We start from the raw sequence: 18,422 nt of genomic DNA, 5'->3' as shown, positions 1-18,422 counted from the left end.
ATCGTATATTGCATTGAAAAGTCTTTGTGCTGTGAGTGCTGTCCTGACGTCATTTAGTTTTAGTATTCGATTGTATGATTTATATCCCACATTGTCAAAACAGAAAATGACATTGCTGTATAGTAATTCCATATTAAACAACCAAGCTAGCTGACATTCCTATAATCCTATTATATATATATTGCTCTAAGAGCCAATATATAATAGGCTTGATTTTAATATGAATATGTAATTATTAAATTAAGAATTAAATGAGAATTCAATGATTCGTTATATTAAGTTCTTGAATATGAATATGTAATTGTTAAAATTAATGATTAATTGATTTAGAGTTAATTTCAATTTAGTATCTCAAGTTTGCTTCAAATTTCAATTCAGTATTTCATGTTTAAAATCTTGCAATGTCATATTTCATATTTCCAATTTGTTGCAATGTGATACTTCTGTCAATATGATTATTAAAAAATCTCTAAAAATCTCTTAAATGCTGCTGTGGCACTTACGTGACACTCTCACAATGATAACTGAATGCCACGTGATCTGATAACAGGTTACGTCATGTCACGTTGCATAAAAATAATTAAAAATCTAGAAACATTACACATATATATATTTTTTTTAATTATTTTTATGTCACATAGTTGACAACTTTTTGACATTGATGCTAAAGCTATGAAGTATGAAAAGTAGTACTGATTACACACTTGTTCCTTCCTTTGATTCATGTTGGAAAGTCGTATGTATAATAGGATCTCTTAGTATGCTTGGGGTCCACTTCAATGAGATTTGAACCAATCTCATCATATTACTCATCAGTCATCACACAATTAATTTATTATTAATTATCGTATATTGCATTGAAAAGTCTGTGCTGTGAGTGCTGTCCTGACGTCATTTAGTTTTAGTATTCGATTATATCCCACATTGTCAAAACATAAAATGACATTGCTGTATATTAATTCCAAATTAAACAACCAAGCTAGCTGACTTAAATATTCGTCGATTGGCTTACGGCAAATAACTTGAAAAGTACGTAAACAATACACGTATACAATCAATCCGATCGATCTAGTCAACTTTTTCATTTAATCTGTACGTGAATCGATCACGAACAAAAATAAAAGCGGCCTACTTTTTGTGCACGACTATCCTTTTTTTTTTTTTTTTTTTGACTTGATCGCTTTGGACTTGACCAAACATTATATTCTCTTTTTTTAAAAAAACGTAAATAGCACACATTATAATATTTTCAGACAATATATTTATCTATATATACGTATGACCTGCATGCACATTCTTCTCATCATATCTGTAAGAGAGAGAGAGAGAGAGAGAGAGAGAGAGAGAGAGAGAGAGAGAGAGAGAGAGAGAGAGAGAGAGTAAAGATGGGAGAGGTAACGAGCTGCACATCGTCTGAATTAGGGTACCCAATGAATGGTGGGGATGGTGAATGCAGCTACTCTATAAACTCTACTCGTCAGGTCTACTTTTAATATTTATGCACGTACATAAATTGTATTTGTTATATAATTGTACGTAGTGTTAAACTGTTAATAATATATTTGAATTAATTTACTGTAGAGATCCGGAGCCGATGGTTCAAGAGAAGTGATGGTTGCAGCAATAGTAGAGAACCTTGGCATTGAAAACCTTTCAAAACCAACATTCCGGATTGCTGATTTGGGTTGTTCTGTTGGCCCCAACACATTCATTGCAGTGAACAACGTAATCGAAGCCGTAGCACAAAAACAGGAGTTGCTGCAGTCTGAGTCTGGTCTCCCAGAATTCCAAGTGTATTTTAGCGACGTGGTTTCAAATGATTTCAATCATCTGTTCAGCAAACTCCCCCGAGATAGGCATTATTTGGCGGCAGGGGTTCCGGGATCTTTTCATGGAAGATTGTTTCCCAAGGCATCTCTAGATATTGTGCACTCTGCGTATGCTCTCCAGTGGCTTTCCAAGATACCGCGAGAGCTGGTTGATTCCAACTCTCCGGCATGCAACAGGGGTAGGATCTTGTATGCATATTCAGCTAAAGAAGTTGGTGAGGCATATAGGGCTCAGTATGCCAGGGACATGCAACGTTTTCTTGCTGCTCGAGCGCAGGAGATTGTTTCTCACGGCTTGATCATGCTTTTGCATCCGGGGCGTCCGGATGGGACTCTCCCACCACAGCATTCTTTTGCCCCACTTTTTGAACCCTTGGAGTCTTGTCTTTCTGATATGGTTCATCAGGTAATTAATCAGTAATTAATGTGCTTGCTTCATCTTAACATATTCTTAAGCCAAAGTAACCATACATCTTTAATATATGCTTACTTTTTGTTGTTGAATTTGTACATGCAGGGATTAATAAGCCAAGAAAAATTTGACTGTTTCAACTTGCCCATGTACTGCCCATCCATGGAGGAGCTGGGGACACTTATAAAGGAGAATGGGTGGTTTGATATATTGAGATTGGAGCTCCAACCTCTGAGGACTAGGCCTCTGCCTAGTGTACCCGAATGTAGAGCAGGGTTGGAGAACTTTCTCACCAAACACTTCGGGAATGAAATTATACAACCACTTTTCGAGCGCTACGCTAAGAAAATTGCAGGACGTGCTCCTATCAATGCTAGTAATGGCATGGCTGTTGGAATGTTCGTCCTTCTCAAGCGCAAATAATTGTCCATTAATTAAAAGTATCGACTAGTTATTCGTCTAGTGATATTTCTCTTCCCAATATCAATATCGGAAGACTTTACTCCCTAGCTACAAAAAGAAAAGTACTGCTCCCCGAATTGTTTTCTCATATGTCTATCAATAAAAGAATTGTTATTTATTATTTTTTAGTTAGGCAATATTACGAGCTTGAACCTCGATGGACCTTAATTTGGAATATAAGTTAAGAAGGATGTACCTCTACTTGATGCCGGCTTAATTTTTATTATTAAGAGAATCCCTTGTTTATATCTAGCTTGTTTGACTTTTTCCGTTGGGTTTACTTGTCTTCTTTGATGTCATGTATTACGTATGCTGCCTCCGGTCGAATTTTGTTTTATTTGATGTTGTGATGCATAAGAAAGGATCATTATGGTAAAGTAGGGTAGCCTAACTAGTAACTACTACTGTCCACAATATGAAACAAACCAGATGTATACTAATGTTGAAAGATTGATAAAAGTACTTTATTTCCTGAAAATTTGCTATACATTGTTCTCTCAGTCTTCTTCAGTTCATGTCTGTAAAATCAAAGAACTAAACAAATATGACAACAACCTTGTATTACGTGGCATCAGTATCCAGGAATATTTATATTGGATTTCACATTTTTTTCAGTGTCAAGAAGTAGTGATAGATATAAAAATAATACTCCCACTATACAATATTGTATTCTATACCCTCATCCCCAAACAGAGAGAAAGACAGAGATGGCAGCAGTGGAAACCAGTAAATTCTCTGAAGCACATCCTATGAAAGCTGGAGATGGACCCAACAGCTGTGCCAAGAACTCCACCTACCAGGTTCTCTGATCCTTTAGTATCCTTTACTATAAGTGGAGTTTCTGCAGTTGACTAGCTAGTTTCTAATAATTAATTATATGTTCTGTTTGAAAAGCATAGTTTTCAGTTGAAATAGATGAATGTAAGTGCAAAAATTAAGGTTTATGGTTTAGATCCCTTTAGCATTGGTAAATTAGTGACTGCTATAACCATATAATTATTGTATTGAGTTCTACAAAATCATTACTTACGAAGACATATCACATATATATATATTCATCTTATGTATTGTTTACCTAACCAAAAGCAAATAGATAATCAATTAAGAATTATTAATTGGATCCCTTCAATTAAAAGTAACATGCACAATCTCTGCTATTGCAGAGAGGGCTCGTGGATGCTGCCAAACAACTTCTAAATAAGAAAATTGCAGAAAAGCTTGACATAGACATCTTGTTATCTTCCAACACCTTTCACATTGCAGATTTGGGTTCCTCTGTTGGGCCTAATACATTTTTTGCGGTTGAAAACATACTTGAAGCTGTGGAGTCTAAGTATCAAAGCCAAGGATTGAATTCTCAAATCCCTGAATTTCAAGTTTTCTTTAACCTGCTCTTCAAATCCCTCCCTCAGAACAGCCGATACTATGCTGCGGGTGTTCCTGGTTCCTTCTATGGTCGCCTATATCCTAAAGCTTCTATTCAGTCCTGCTTGGAATAAAGGAGGTAGTGGACAAAACCAGTCCTGCTTGGAATAAAGGACAGATTCATTACCTAAATTCCACAGATGAAGTGGTAAGGGCTTATGAAGCTCAATATAATGAGGACATGGACTGCTTTCTGCATGCCAGGGCACAGGAGATTGTGCATGGAGGACTGATGGCACTTATCATTCCAGGACTCCCCAATGGAACCTCCTCTCATTCTCATGATGTGGCAAATTCGACCCATCAAGTATTAGGATCTTGCCTAATGGACTTGGCTAGGAAGGTAAGCAATGAACAACTACTCTAAGTTTGATGTTGTACCACTATGTATAGCTAGTTCATTATGATCCTTTTGTGTGTTGTCATGTAAAATAAATCTGTTATAAATCAGAAATGGAAGAAGAAATTTCTATGAACTTTAATAATAATTGTTTAACATTCAAAAAGAAAGTAATTACAATAAGATACATATATAACCATGCAAAAGCAATTGCAATTTTTGTTGCTTAATAAGACATTTTTCTTATAGCTGCTGTGTTTTTCACATATGCAGGGGAGAGTTAGTGAAGAGAAAGTGGATTCGTTTAACATACCTATATATTACATGTCTCCCCAAGAACTGGAAGCTGCTGTAGAACGAAATGGATGTTTTAGTATAGAGAGAATGGAAACCGTACCTCATGTCTTGCCACGTGGCACTGTGTCTAATGGCCAGCTATCTACATCTCACATTAGAGCAGCCTTGGAAGGACTCATCAAGCAGCAATTTGGTGATGAAATCTTAGATGAGCTCTTCGACTTATGTCGTAAGAAATTTGAAGAGCAACCCTCCATCTTTGGGTCAGGGAAGGCCATTATTTTTCTTGCTGTGCTTAAATGCAAGGCAAAAAACTGATTTGAACATGCTCTTCAATTTGGTAGCTGTAAACTATAGTTAAATATTTGTTTGTGGGAAAATCCACATCAATCCGAACAGCCAATCACAGCTCGACACGTGGCTGGTCAACATCCACCTCGGAGTTTGACTCTCAGTGGTCAAAACTTTGACCCCCACGTCATCACCACTCGGCATCGCCTCTGCCAGCTCAGACCGGATCTCCACGCCGGCCCTCCATGTTCGGTCCGAGCCGAACCGATGATCTTCCGTGGGATCGAGTGTCCATCTTCCCACGATCATCCCGGTCCGGCTCGGCTCGGCACAGGAGATGGCCTCTTTTCGGGTTCTGGCGTCGACCAGTTAGAGCTCGGAAAGACCCCCAGTCTATGGGACCGGCTCGGCCTGGAATCCCATGCCCGATCCGACCACACATGGACTTCGTGTCTTCACATGAAAACATGTGTTCGTATCGGCTCGGCTCGGCTCTCCGCCGCCATTCCCAGGAAGATCACGATGGGACGAACCGCCACACTTGAATGCACCTGACACAATCTTCTGACAGACAGAATATCAGGCTTGCATTCATGACTGCTGGACAGTTTGCCTGCACCTTCCAACCTTGCATTCAATGCAGCATTCAATGCTGAGGAAGCAAGCAGCTGAGCATGCAACTAGGTCTGACCAGGTGCGTGGGTCTCTGGCAACCATTCATTCACATGCAGGTAACTTATTCATTAAGTTTTCCTTTGCCTATATAAGGCACCACATATGCACAAAATGAAGCAGCTAGCAATCTATCAATACACACGCTAAACACTTTGTATTTCCATCCAAGAAAGAGCCTACCCAACTTGCTGAGAATAACCCAGAACATTTGCCTTGTTCTTCCCATTCTCCCAAGTTCTTCCTTTGTTCTTCCTCATCCACCATCAAACACCACCACTGATTTCATCATCGGAGTGTGTTTGGCTGGTACCACACCGGTCCATCTCCTTTGATCTTGTTTTTGTCTACAGGAAGATCTCAATCAGCATCCACTTCATCATCCAGCGAAGCACTTGATCAGCCAGATCAGCATATCTAAGTTGTTGCATCTACCTTACGAGAATTTGCATCAACAGATTGGCGCCGTCTGTGGGAAGCTGACTTCAGCCGTTGTGTTCATCACCGCAAACGCTAAGCTCTTCCTCCACGCAAGTCATCATGACTACCATATTTCGGGACACCAGTTCTTCTTCAGGAGCGTCTCAGAATGATGAACAACATCAGCCTGAGACACCTGAGAAAACGAGGGGAGCACAACTCCCCAGGACGCCAAAGTCCAAAGGTTCCTCCAAAATCCGAGCCGCTCACAAACTCCTTAAGGAGAGTCAGCGACATCTGGCCGCTGAGAATGCACTCCTGAAGCAGAATAATGAGCTGCTCGCAAAACAGGCCGAGCTGGCCGGGGAACTTGCACGCCACCGTGCTCAACTTGAGAATAGTGGGGGATCGGGCTTCCGATCGCGCCGGACCCGAACCGAGCAGGAGGTCCTTTCGCCGTCTCCTTCTCGGCAAAGCACTCCTGCCGAGCCGAACGACCAGACCGATCAGCAGGACTCGGATCACGTCTTCCCGGGCTTCGAGGACATGCCCCCGGCCGAACAGGCCGAATGCCTGAACGCCCACCGTCTTCTTCAGCAAAAACAGGCGGCTTTCGGGAAACGTGCCCCCAGGAATTCGGGCGGAGACCGTGCCGACCCGAATACAAATCGACGACCCCCGGCCCAATCAAGGTTGGGGGCCAACAGTCCTGCCGGTTCGGCCGAAACCAGGGGCCCGATTCGGAATAGACTCGGCCCTATCGCCAGTCAGGATCCTTCCCCATCAGGAACTCACTCGGGGAGGCGATCAGTGAGCGACCGACTGGGGTCCACCATGATCATGTCGGATCGACAACCGGCAAGCGAGAGGCTCACTCGTCAGCCGGTGAGTGAGAGACTCGGCAACCAGGCCGAGTGCTCAGGGGAAAATGCGGCCGAGCCGACCCCGCCCAATGTGGAAAATCTTGTTCGGACTTTGGTCCAGGACCAGATCCGAAGCGTCCACGATCGGCTCGGACATGTCGAGGTCTCCAGGGGGTATACCGGTAGAGCCGACCACGGGGAGGAACTTCCCCTCCCGTACACCAGCAGAATCATGGATGCTGAGGTCTCCCGCGACACCAAGCCCCCCAAGATGGATCAGTATGACGGGACCAAGGATCCCTACGACCATCTTGACAGCTTCAGATACGCCATGGAGGCCCGCCAGGCATCTGAAGCCACGAAGTGCAGAATCTTCCCTTCGACCTTGAAGGGCTCGGCTCGGGGTTGGTTCCGAACCCTCCAACCGAACTCCATCGACTCCTTCTCCGACCTCCGGAGGGCCTTCCTGGCGAGATATCGGGTTGTATCCGAACGACTCTACAACTTGAACGATATGTCGCTCATCAAGCAGCAGGAGGGGGAGAGCCTCAAGGCCTATCTGATCCGCTTCAACATCGAATATACGAAGTGCGACGATTGCGACGATAGGTCAGCTAAGAATGCCCTCATGCAAGGCCTGCACGCCGGGGGACTCCGCTCCCACTTGATGAGGAATCCTCCCTCCACTTACGATGAGCTTTCTGCCGAAGCCACTAAGTGGGCGCGGGCTGAGGAGTGGGATGCTCAGGTGGAGGCCCTGAATCCCAGGCCGACCTCGGCCAAGAGGAAGGAGGGAGAGGTTGCAACTCCCAAACCCCAGGTCCAATCCAAGAAGACCAGGACCGAGGAGCCACGCCAACTTCTGGGCAAGGGACCCAAGTTTGTCCAGTACACGGAGTACACTCCCCTCAACGCCGGTCTGGAGACAATCTACTCCAAGGTCAAGGACCAACTCCCAGTCGCAAGGGAGATCAAGGGACCACCCCCAGACAAAATCAAGGAGGGCGTCTTCTGCAAGTACCATTCCAATCACGGCCACGTCACGGGTGATTGCTACGCCCTCCGCGACGGGATTGAGACTCTTGCCCGGGCGGGTAAGATCAATCAATTCCTGGCCGGTGGGCCTAGGGTACCCAAGGCCGCGCCGAAGAAGCCCACCAACACCATCGAGGTCCAGGATGCTGCCATCGGATCAATCGGCGGGGGACCAACCTTCGTGGGGAGCTCGAACCGATCCCAGAAGGAGTATGTCAGACAGGCGGCTCAAGCTCACGAGTCCTTGTCGATCCAGGCAGGTCAGCCCAGCACTTCCAAAAGACAGCGGAAGGACTGGGCGCCGGTCACCTTTGAGCCGAACGAGGCAAACGAGATCATCTTCCCCCACTATGATCCGGTCGTCATAGTGGCTGAGGTGGCCGGGACAACCATTGCGCGCTCCTTCGTCGATGGAGGGAGCTCAGTCAACATCCTCTACCACTCTGCGTTCGCGCAGATGGGCATTGGCGAGGATAAGCTGGAGACCGATACACCTGCCTTGGTCGGGTTCGGGGGAGAAGTGGTTCAGCCCCTCGGACACATTTACCTTCCCCTTTCGCTCGGGAAGGGACCGATCAAGAAGACCTGCATGACGTACTTCATTGTCGTCAAACGGCCATCAGCCTACAACATCATTCTGGGCAGACCGGCTCTGGTCGACCTTGACTGCATCGTCCATTACGCCAACCTCCTCATCAAATGTCCGGTGGGCGACGACTGCATCGTCATTCAGGGAGACCAGTGCTCGGCTCGGTCGTGCTACGCCGCTTCGATCAAGCAGAAGGGTCAGCTGCCGAACTCGCAGGAGCTTGACTCCATCGCCGATTCGGGCAGGTGGCCGAGGGCGGAAACATTTGACTTCACTTCCGAGCCGAACCCAGAATCTCGGCCCCTTCCCGCCGAGGCCTGGGAGGAAGTGACGATCTCGGCCGAGACACCGGATCGGCTCGTCCGAGTGGGAACTCAGATCGGCCCCGAACAACGTTCTGCCATCATTGACTTCCTCCGTACCAACGCGGAAGTGTTCGCCTGGTCTTACGATGACATGCCAGGCATATCGTCTGACGTGATCACCCACAGGCTGAACACTGACCCGGGATGCAAACCGGTCCGTCAGAAGAGGAGGTCATACGATCCGGTCCGATACGCCGCCATGGCTGAAGAGGTAACCAAGTTGCAAAACAACGGGTTCATCCGGGAGGTCAACTACCCCGACTGGCTCGCCAACGTGGTCATGGTGAAAAAGAACAACGGGAAGTGGAGGATGTGCGTGGACTTCACCGATCTGAACAGGGCATGTCCCAAGGATAGTTTTCCCTTGCCCAGAATAGATCAGCTCGTCGATGCAACAGCAGGACATCAGCTCCTCAGTTTCATGGACGCCTACTCTGGATACAACCAGATCCTGATGCACAAGTCCGACCAGGAAGGCACATCTTTCATAACGGATCGCGGCATGTACTGTTACAAGGTCATGCCCTTCGGCCTCAAGAACGCCGGAGCCACCTATCAAAGGCTGGTCAACCACATGTTCAGATCTTCCATCGGCAAATCCGTAGAGGTTTACGTGGATGACATGCTGGTCAAAAGCATCAAGGCGGACGATCACGTCAGGGACCTCTCAGACATGTTCGGAGTCCTGAAGGAATATCAGATGCGTCTGAACCCAGCCAAATGTGTCTTTGGGGTTCGGTCAGGAAAGTTCCTGGGCTACCTGGTCAGCCAACGGGGGATTGAAGCCAATCCGGAGAAGATCCAGGCTTTGATCAACATGAAGTCCCCAAGGACACGCAAGGAAATCCAGAGTCTGACTGGAAGAGTTGCCGCCCTGAACCGGTTCATCTCAAAATCTACTGACCGGTGCCTCCCTTTCTTCAAAGCCTTAAGGGGAGCAGGGAAGAGCATAGAATGGACCCCCCAATGTGAGCAGGCCTTTCAAGATCTGAAAAGGCACATGGGGGAACCTCCCATATTATCCAAACCGGAGGAAGGTGAAGAACTTTTCCTCTACCTTTCTGTTTCAGACTCAGCTCTCGGCTCGGTTTTGGTGAGAGAGGTCGGCGGTGTACAACACCCCGTCTTCTACACGAGCCGAGCCCTCGCCGATGCAGAGACCAGGTATCCAAAATTCGAGAAGATGGCTCTCGCCCTGGTCAGCTCGGCTCGGAAGCTGAGACCCTACTTCCAGGCTCATTCAATCGTTGTCTTGACGGATCAGCCGCTCAGACAAATCTTAGCAAAACCCGAGACTTCGGGTCGGCTCATCAAATGGTCAATCGAGCTCGGCGAGTTTGACATCATCTACCGTCCCAGGACGGCCATCAAAGGTCAAGCCATGTCCGACTTCATCTGTGAGTCGACCACCTCGACGGAGGATCCGCCGCGCACCGACGCTATGCCATCGGCGTCCGATCCAAACACAATCGGCGAACACGGCCAGGTAGATCTCCTCACCTGGACCCTCTATGTGGACGGATCTTCCAACGCCATGGGAAGCGGAGCCGGGCTTATTCTGATCTCCCCGGAACAAGTTGTGATGGAGTATGCTCTTCGCTTCAGATTTCAAGCGTCAAACAACGAAGCAGAGTATGAGGCACTCATCGCCGGGCTCAGATTGGCAAAGGAGCTCGGCGCGACCAAACTAAACATCTTCAGCGACTCCCAGCTAATCGTCAATCAGATTTTGGGAGAGTATGAGACTCGGGAGCCCAGCATGACTGCCTATCTCGAGAAGACCCTTTTGCTGCTCGGAGACTTCCGCGAATACAAAATATCACAAATCCCGAGGGCAGAAAACTGCAGGGCCGACGCCTTGGCACGCCTGGCTTCGGCCACAGACACCGGATCCGCCAGGCATGTTCCAGTCGAAATTCTGGACAGACCTAGCACCGCCGAAACCGAGGCCGCAGTTATGCAAACCGAGGCCGAGCCGAACTGGATGACTTCAATCATCACCTACTTGGTCTCCGGGGTTCTCCCCCCGGAGAGGGACAAAGCACGTCTCATCAAAACCAGGTCGGCTCGGTTCAGCATGATCAACGGTCAGCTTTACAAAAGGAGTTTCTCCCTACCCTACTTGCGGTGCGTCACTCCCCAAGAAGGTCAGGATGTGCTGAGAGAAATCCACGAGGGGATATGCGGAAACCACTCGGGAGGAAGAGCCCTCGCCTACAAGACGATCAGACAGGGTTACTTCTGGCCAACGCTGAACAAGGACGCAGATCATCTGTCTCGCGCTTGTATCAAATGCCAGCAATTTGCCGCGGTTCCCCATCAACCTCCCCAATTGCTGACCTCCATATCCAGCCCCTGGCCGTTCGCGCAGTGGGGACTCGATCTGATCGGTCCTATGCCGAAGGCTAAAGGGCAAGTCACCATGGCAGTGGTAGCAGTCGACTACTTCACCAAATGGGCCGAGGCCGAGCCCCTGGCCACAACTACGGCCGAACGGATGGAGACCTTCGTCTGGAAGAACATCATTTGCCGGTTCGGCATGCCGCACACCATCATTGCGGACAATGGCAAGCAGTTCGACTGCAAGAAGTTCAGGAGTTTTTGTTCACGTCTGAACATCAACTTGCGCTTCACCGCGCCTTACCATCCGCAGTCGAACGGACAGGTCGAAGCCATCAACAAAATCATCAAGAAAACCCTCAAGACTAAGCTTGATAATGCTAAGGGGAATTGGCCTGAACTCTTGCCAGAGGTGCTTTGGTCTTATCGAACTTCCTATCGCAACTCGACGAAGGAAACACCCTATGCATTGGCGTTCGGAACTGACGCCGTCGTCCCGGTCGAAATGGGGACTCCTTCATTCCGAACCGGCACGTACAATCCCGAGACCAATGATGCCGGACTTCGGCTCGGCCTGGACATAATCGAGGAGAGGCGAACCGACGCCAATCTCTGCCGAGCCGCTTATCAACAGAGGGTGGCCAAATACTACAATCAAAGGGTCAGACCCAGAAGCTTCGGATTGGGCAGCCTCGTCATGAAAAAGAATCCCCTTGCCGTCAAGGAGAGCTCATTTGATCCGAACTGGACCGGACCATATAGAATCACGGGCATAGTCAAGCCCGGCACTTACAACTTGGCCACTCTGGCTGGGAAGCCTCTCAAGCATAGCTGGAACGCTGAACACTTGAAGACTTATTACCAGTAAAAATGTAGTTAGGATCGGGGACTGTCCGACCTAACACCCATTCCAATCAATGAAAAGATGAGCACATTTCTACTCATTTTTCTTCTTATTTTTTCGAAGTAAACACTGGGGACTCTACTCCTATACACTTCTAACAAAGAGGAAAGATCTAAGTGTTTCCTTCGAAAAAATTCTAAACCCATGTGCCGAGCCGAAGCGCCATTTCCGGCCCGATGCTCGGCATATTACAGACTCATCAGGTCTATAAACTCATGTGTCGAGCGGGCGCGCCATTTCCGGCCCGATGCTCGGCATATTACAGACTCATCAGGTCTATAAACTCATGTGTCGAGCGGGCGCGCCATTTCCGGCCCGATGCTCGGCATATTACAGACTCATCAGGTCTATAAACTCCCGTGCCGAACTAGCGCGCCACTTTCGGCCCAATGCTCGGCATGGTACAGACTTATCAGGTCTATAAAAATCCCTGTCTGAGCCGAAGCGACTTCCTACAGTCCTAACGTTCAACAGGATATTTCTAAAAGAAAAATATACACTCCAACCAAAACTTTCATCGTGCATGCCGAGCCGATCTGAAAGTAGGTTTGAATATTTTTCTCAAAAACCTGCATTCCTAAATATCTCAATGGGTATGCCGAGCCCATCCGAGATGACTAGGGTTTTTTAAATTTTTACTTATCCTGGTTATGCTTATCAAGCTGATCCGAAGACAAGTTCTAATTTATCATCACCATTCATTTTCATTTTAATCGGCATGCCGAGCCGATCTCAAAGTGTCTTGGTTCTTATTATGTTTTCACTTTTATCATTTTTCTTTTCCATGTGTTATTAGTTTTTGTCGTTAGCTTAATTTCCGAGCCGAACTGACAGCAGCTTGTATCATATAAAGAAAATTCTGATAAAATTAAACAACATAAAACCAAATACAAATTGTTCCAAAAACAATTAAACCCGAGCCACACTTCGGCTCGGGAACAAAAACAAAAACAAGACAACATAAAATCATGCTATCATGCAGATCGCTCGGCAGGGCCCTCCTGGATCGGCTCGGTAGACTCCTCGGGCGTCTCCTCGCCGAGCTGCACCACCTCAACCCCGCCGATCTGCATCTCAGCATTGGGATCGGATTCGGGGACCGGGGGAATCGGGGTCGGCTCATATGCAGGCAGTGGAGGATCTTCCGGAGTCGGCTCGACTTCGGCGCGGACTTGGCGATCGAGAGGAGGAAGCTCATCCTGTTGACTTCCCTGGGTGTCTTCGTCGTCCTCGGACTCGCCAAGGAATGATACATCCCAGTCCGGCCTCTTCGATTTGATCGCCTCCAAAAGCTCCTGATACCCATCAAAATGGGCATCAGCCAGTGCCTGGGCGCTCGGCACTTCAGATCGACGTCGGAGTTCGACATTCTCGATCCTCCGTTCAGCGGCCTCGATGTCTCGCTGGAGATCGCCGACATAATGCCTCAAGTCCGCCACATTTTGCTCCGAGGAGGCAAGCTCCTTGCCGAGCCGACCGACCTCCTCCTCCTTCCTGGCCAGCCTGGATTGCAGACCCTCCGACCGTTCGCGCTCGGCATTAACCGTCCGCTCGGCCTCGGCCAACTTCTCTTTCAGCTCTACGACCCGTGCCCGAAACCTCTCCAGTTTCGCCTCGGCATCGACGGCGGCCTTAGCAGCTTCGAACTGCCTCATGGCGAGCTGCAAGAGAAACAAATTCATCATTATTCCGAACCGAGCGAATAGACAAAATCCGAAGTAAAGGAGACTTACCAACATGGCCTGGCGGGATGCGATCAGAGCCTGGTGGCTGAAGCCCGGCTCGCCATGATCGGCCCACAGCCCCTCCTGCACCCTCGCGGTCATCACGCGCTTGAGGCCCGTGACGAACGGCTCGAGGCCGGGGACTACCTCCACCGCCTTCAGGGGCGCCGAACCGGACGCCCCGGCACCAGAACCGCCGGGTTCGGCCCGAGCCCTCTTCTCCACTGGGGCCTCGGCCTGGGGAGCCTTCCTCTTCTCTGCCTGCCGAACCGGTCTCGGCGCAGGAGATCTAGGCTGAGCTGCCGCCGGGGCAGGAGCCTGGACCGGCTCGGCAGGGGTCCGCCCCGCTGCCTTCTTCTGGACGCTCCGAGCCGCTTTCTTCCTAAGGCGAACCTCCAGTTCGGTGGGCGCCATTCCCCTCTCGGCTCTAGGATTCCACCTGGGCACAAACCAGGAGATCCCGCTCTGTCGGATCTGAGTCTCCCCGAGCAGGAACTTGGTTGACAAGTACTCTCCTGGTGAGTCCCTGATCGCGGCGATCTGGTCCTTGAGCTCGCCTCGGAGCTTGTACTTGCCCCAGCTGACTGCGAAGGCGAAACCAAAAAGAGTTAGACAAAAATATAATACAATTATCACAAGACATATGCAAATTGTCCTCGGACCGGCCCCAAATTCCCAATGCCCACCTGGAATTCTAAAAGCTCTGGGCACCCGAGCCGAGGTGATTCTGTTCGGATCGGCGAACTCCCAATCCCCAGAGACAAAGAAATATCTTTTCTTCCATGTCTTCTGGGAGGAGGGATTCCCACCGAAGAGTGGCCCCGAGTACGCCTGGAGGTTGTAGAATCCGAGCTCGCTCTGCTTCGACCTCAGTGCGTAATTGCAGAACAGGATATCCTTGTGTGGCACACACTTGTGCACTTTGTGCCACAAGATGTGCATGGACAGGATGATCCTGTATACGTTCGGGTTCAGCTGGTGTGGCGCCGCGCCGATCGTCGCGAGCCAGTCCTGCAGGAAGGTGTGCAGGGGGAGCCGAACCCCATTCTCAAACATCTCCGGGTACATGGTCACCCATCCTATCGGGGGTCGGCTCGGCTTCTCCCCCTCGGTCGGCAACCTCATCAGCACGGAGTCGGGGACTGAGTATCTACTCCTCAAATCCCTGAGATGGTACTCGGTCATCTCATTGGGGATCTGATCGGCCTTCCACGGCAGTTCCTCGTAGAAGTCCGGGTCGATCGGACTCCCCGTCACCCCCTGAGCCGAGGTCGACGCCTCGTGCCCCCTATCCCTTTCATCCGAGCCCGAGGTGAGTCTGCTCGGAATGGTGGCGATCGGCTCGACGTCGAGAGGTTCTTCGTCACCTCCTTCGACCGTCCCTTGTTCCCAGTCGGAACTCAGTATCTCGGGGTTTTCCTGATCCCCTCGGGCTCGGCGCTCTCCGCCCGGATTGCGGTTCAATGCCGAGCCAGCCTCGTCCAACTCTTCGGACAAGCCATCCCAACTCGCCTCACCCGCAGGTGGGCTTCGGCTCGGCTCGGCCTCACCCACAGATGGGCTTCGGCTCACCTCGGCCCCACTGTCTCCCTCGAAGGCTTCCCCCGATCCGAGCCGACCACTCGAATCAGTCTCTGACATTACTAACAGTTTTTCTACTTTCTCTCTCTCACTTTATGGATCAAAAAGTTCTTTTTCTCAAGAACACCAAGAACACACCCAGAAAAACCCGAAAAACACAAAAACTCAAGAATGGACAGAATCACTTACTGGTTTTTGTCCGGCCAATCCCTCCACCCCTCACACACTCGGAATGGCTTCGTCTATGATTACGCTTGCCCGAAACCGTGACCGAACTGCTGCACTAACGACGGAGGTAGGAGGAAATTCACGGCGGAGGAGGGAAGAGTTTGCAGAGAGAGAGTGGGAGTTTCTGAAAAAGTTGGAAAGTGAGAGGGAAGAGAGAGAAAGGCATGATTTATACCCCCATGCAAACCGATCTCAGCCCTTCATTTCTGGCGCTTCATATGCCAGATCTTGACACCTGTCAAGCATTCAAAAAATACCCATAACGAGGTGACCCTTACGTTCCCCCATGCAGAAATCAAACGTCTCTTCACCTGTCCCTGAGATATTTTGACTAATCACAAGTCGTCTTGTGTTCGGATCTTCGGGAACATGGGCTTGTAGGGTTCGGCTCGGACCAAGCGAACACGCCATCTTTGGGATTACACTTCAACTTCCAATCCACCACTGCCCGCTCGGATCGGAAGCTGGGGGACTCCTGTTTGTGGGAAAATCCACATCAATCCGAACAGCCAATCACAGCTCGACACGTGGCTGGTCAACATCCACCTCGGAGTTTGACTCTCAGTGGTCAAAACTTTGACCCCCACGTCATCACCACTCGGCATCGCCTCTGCCAGCTCAGACCGGATCTCCACGCCGGCCCTCCATGTTCGGTCCGAGCCGAACCGATGATCTTCCGTGGGATCGAGTGTCCATCTTCCCACGATCATCCCGGTCCGGCTCGGCTCGGCACAGGAGATGGCCTCTTTTCGGGTTCTGGCGTCGACCAGTTAGAGCTCGGAAAGACCCCCAGTCTATGGGACCGGCTCGGCCTGGAATCCCATGCCCGATCCGACCACACATGGACTTCGTGTCTTCACATGAAAACATGTGTTCGTATCGGCTCGGCTCGGCTCTCCGCCGCCATTCCCAGGAAGATCACGATGGGACGAACCGCCACACTTGAATGCACCTGACACAATCTTCTGACAGACAGAATATCAGGCTTGCATTCATGACTGCTGGACAGTTTGCCTGCACCTTCCAACCTTGCATTCAATGCAGCATTCAATGCTGAGGAAGCAAGCAGCTGAGCATGCAACTAGGTCTGACCAGGTGCGTGGGTCTCTGGCAACCATTCATTCACATGCAGGTAACTTATTCATTAAGTTTTCCTTTGCCTATATAAGGCACCACATATGCACAAAATGAAGCAGCTAGCAATCTATCAATACACACGCTAAACACTTTGTATTTCCATCCAAGAAAGAGCCTACCCAACTTGCTGAGAATAACCCAGAACATTTGCCTTGTTCTTCCCATTCTCCCAAGTTCTTCCTTTGTTCTTCCTCATCCACCATCAAACACCACCACTGATTTCATCATCGGAGTGTGTTTGGCTGGTACCACACCGGTCCATCTCCTTTGATCTTGTTTTTGTCTACAGGAAGATCTCAATCAGCATCCACTTCATCATCCAGCGAAGCACTTGATCAGCCAGATCAGCATATCTAAGTTGTTGCATCTACCTTACGAGAATTTGCATCAACAATATTCATAAGATTTGAGTTCATGCCCAAGTTTGTAATATAGAGGGAATTATGATCAGATGGACTAAGCTTCTTATCTTTAACTTCAAGAAATTTACAAATACTGTTTTTTCTTTCTTTTGAATTGTTAAAAAAACATGTTACAGATCTTCTGGTGTTGTGCTTTATGCCCAAAAAGGAATCAACATTGAGGAGCTGAGAATTAATTTCATGCATACCTTGTTGGCCAAGTCCATGAGGCAGGATCCAAAGAGGTCTATTGCCATGTTGACAAAAGTTTGTGCATGAGGGGTTCCATTGGAGCGGCCCGGGACAATAAAGGCCATCAACCCTCCACACACAATCTCTTGTGCTCTAGCATTTAGAAAGCACTCCATGTCCTTGGCATATTGAGCTGCATATGCCTTCACAACTTGGTCTGCAGATTTCGAGTAATGAATCCTCCCTTTGTTCCAAGCAGGAGAGTTCATGTCCTCCACCTCTTTTGGCACTTTATGGAGAGAATATGAAGAGTAGACAAAGTGAAGAAAGGCTTTGGAAATAAGCGAGAATAAAAAGAACCCGGCACACCAACTGCATGGTATCCCTTGACTGGAGGGAGGGACCGGAAGAGTTCATTCAAATCATTTGAGGTTTGATCACTGAAAAAAAACTTGAAATTCAGGGAGCTGATCAGAATTGTGTACTCCTTTTTCTTGGCTTCGATACTTGTGCTCCAGAGCATCAAGTATGTTTTGCACTGCTACGAATGTGTTAGGCCCAGCAGCACAGCCTAAATCTGTAACTCTGAAGGTGTTTGAAAAAGAGAAGATTTTGATATCAAGCTTTTCAAAAACGGCCTCTTTGATCAGTTCCTTGACAGCATCTATAGCTTTTCTCTACCCAAAAAAAAAAAAAAAAACAGAAGAAAAAGCTTGAGTTACTTTTATCATTGATCCTCACCAATGTAAAGTATTGAGAAAATACGTACTGTGATAAATAAGAGTGAGATCAGAGATGTTGCACCTGAAAAGCGGAGTTTTTGCTATAGCTGTACAGGCTATCTCCAACATTCATTGGAAATGCTACAGATTCTGCCATCTCTATCTTGTTGGTTTCTCTTCTTTGATTTTATAT

General features: G+C 48.5%; 1 protein-coding gene and 2 pseudogenes across 2 annotated transcripts; 2 read left to right on the top strand and 1 right to left on the bottom strand.

Annotated features, from left to right (window-relative positions):
- Positions 1–1,384: 1,384 nt before the first annotated feature.
- Positions 1,385–2,666, top strand: LOC147275288 (loganic acid O-methyltransferase-like). Its single transcript, XM_086228115.1, has 3 exons — positions 1,385–1,481; positions 1,582–2,235; positions 2,347–2,666. The coding sequence occupies exons 1-3, from the start codon at positions 1,386–1,388 to the stop codon at positions 2,662–2,664; spliced, it is 1,068 nt and encodes a 355-aa protein (XP_086084241.1). The 5' UTR covers position 1,385; the 3' UTR covers positions 2,665–2,666.
- Positions 2,667–3,410: 744 nt separating this feature from the next.
- LOC147275287 (loganic acid O-methyltransferase pseudogene) lies at positions 3,411–5,101 on the top strand (annotated as a pseudogene).
- Positions 5,102–17,312: 12,211 nt separating this feature from the next.
- On the bottom strand, positions 17,313–18,414 carry LOC147275286 (loganic acid O-methyltransferase-like; annotated as a pseudogene). The gene is made up of 2 exons (XR_015119613.1): positions 18,312–18,414; positions 17,313–18,184 (listed from the first exon to the last, which is right to left on the bottom strand). The product of XR_015119613.1 is annotated as a loganic acid O-methyltransferase-like (transcript).
- Positions 18,415–18,422: the final 8 nt, after the last annotated feature.

Source organism: Dryas octopetala, chromosome 9 (assembly GCF_963921425.1).
Source record: "Dryas octopetala chromosome 9, drDryOcto1.1, whole genome shotgun sequence".
In the NCBI taxonomy this organism is placed as follows: domain Eukaryota; kingdom Viridiplantae; phylum Streptophyta; class Magnoliopsida; order Rosales; family Rosaceae; genus Dryas; species Dryas octopetala.
The sequence above is the reverse complement of the archived record's forward strand: the minus strand, read 5'-3'. Positions and strand labels throughout refer to the sequence as shown.

Bases quoted from the DNA above. Each gene is read 5' to 3' on its own strand.
- LOC147275288 (XM_086228115.1), top strand. From the start codon at position 1,386: ATGGGAGAGGTAACGAGCTGCACATCGTCTGAATTAGGGTACCCAATG. The intron at 1,482-1,581 runs GTCTACTTTTAA...AATTTACTGTAG, and splicing joins CTATAAACTCTACTCGTCAG to AGATCCGGAGCCGATGGTTC. The intron at 2,236-2,346 runs GTAATTAATCAG...TTGTACATGCAG, and splicing joins TTTCTGATATGGTTCATCAG to GGATTAATAAGCCAAGAAAA.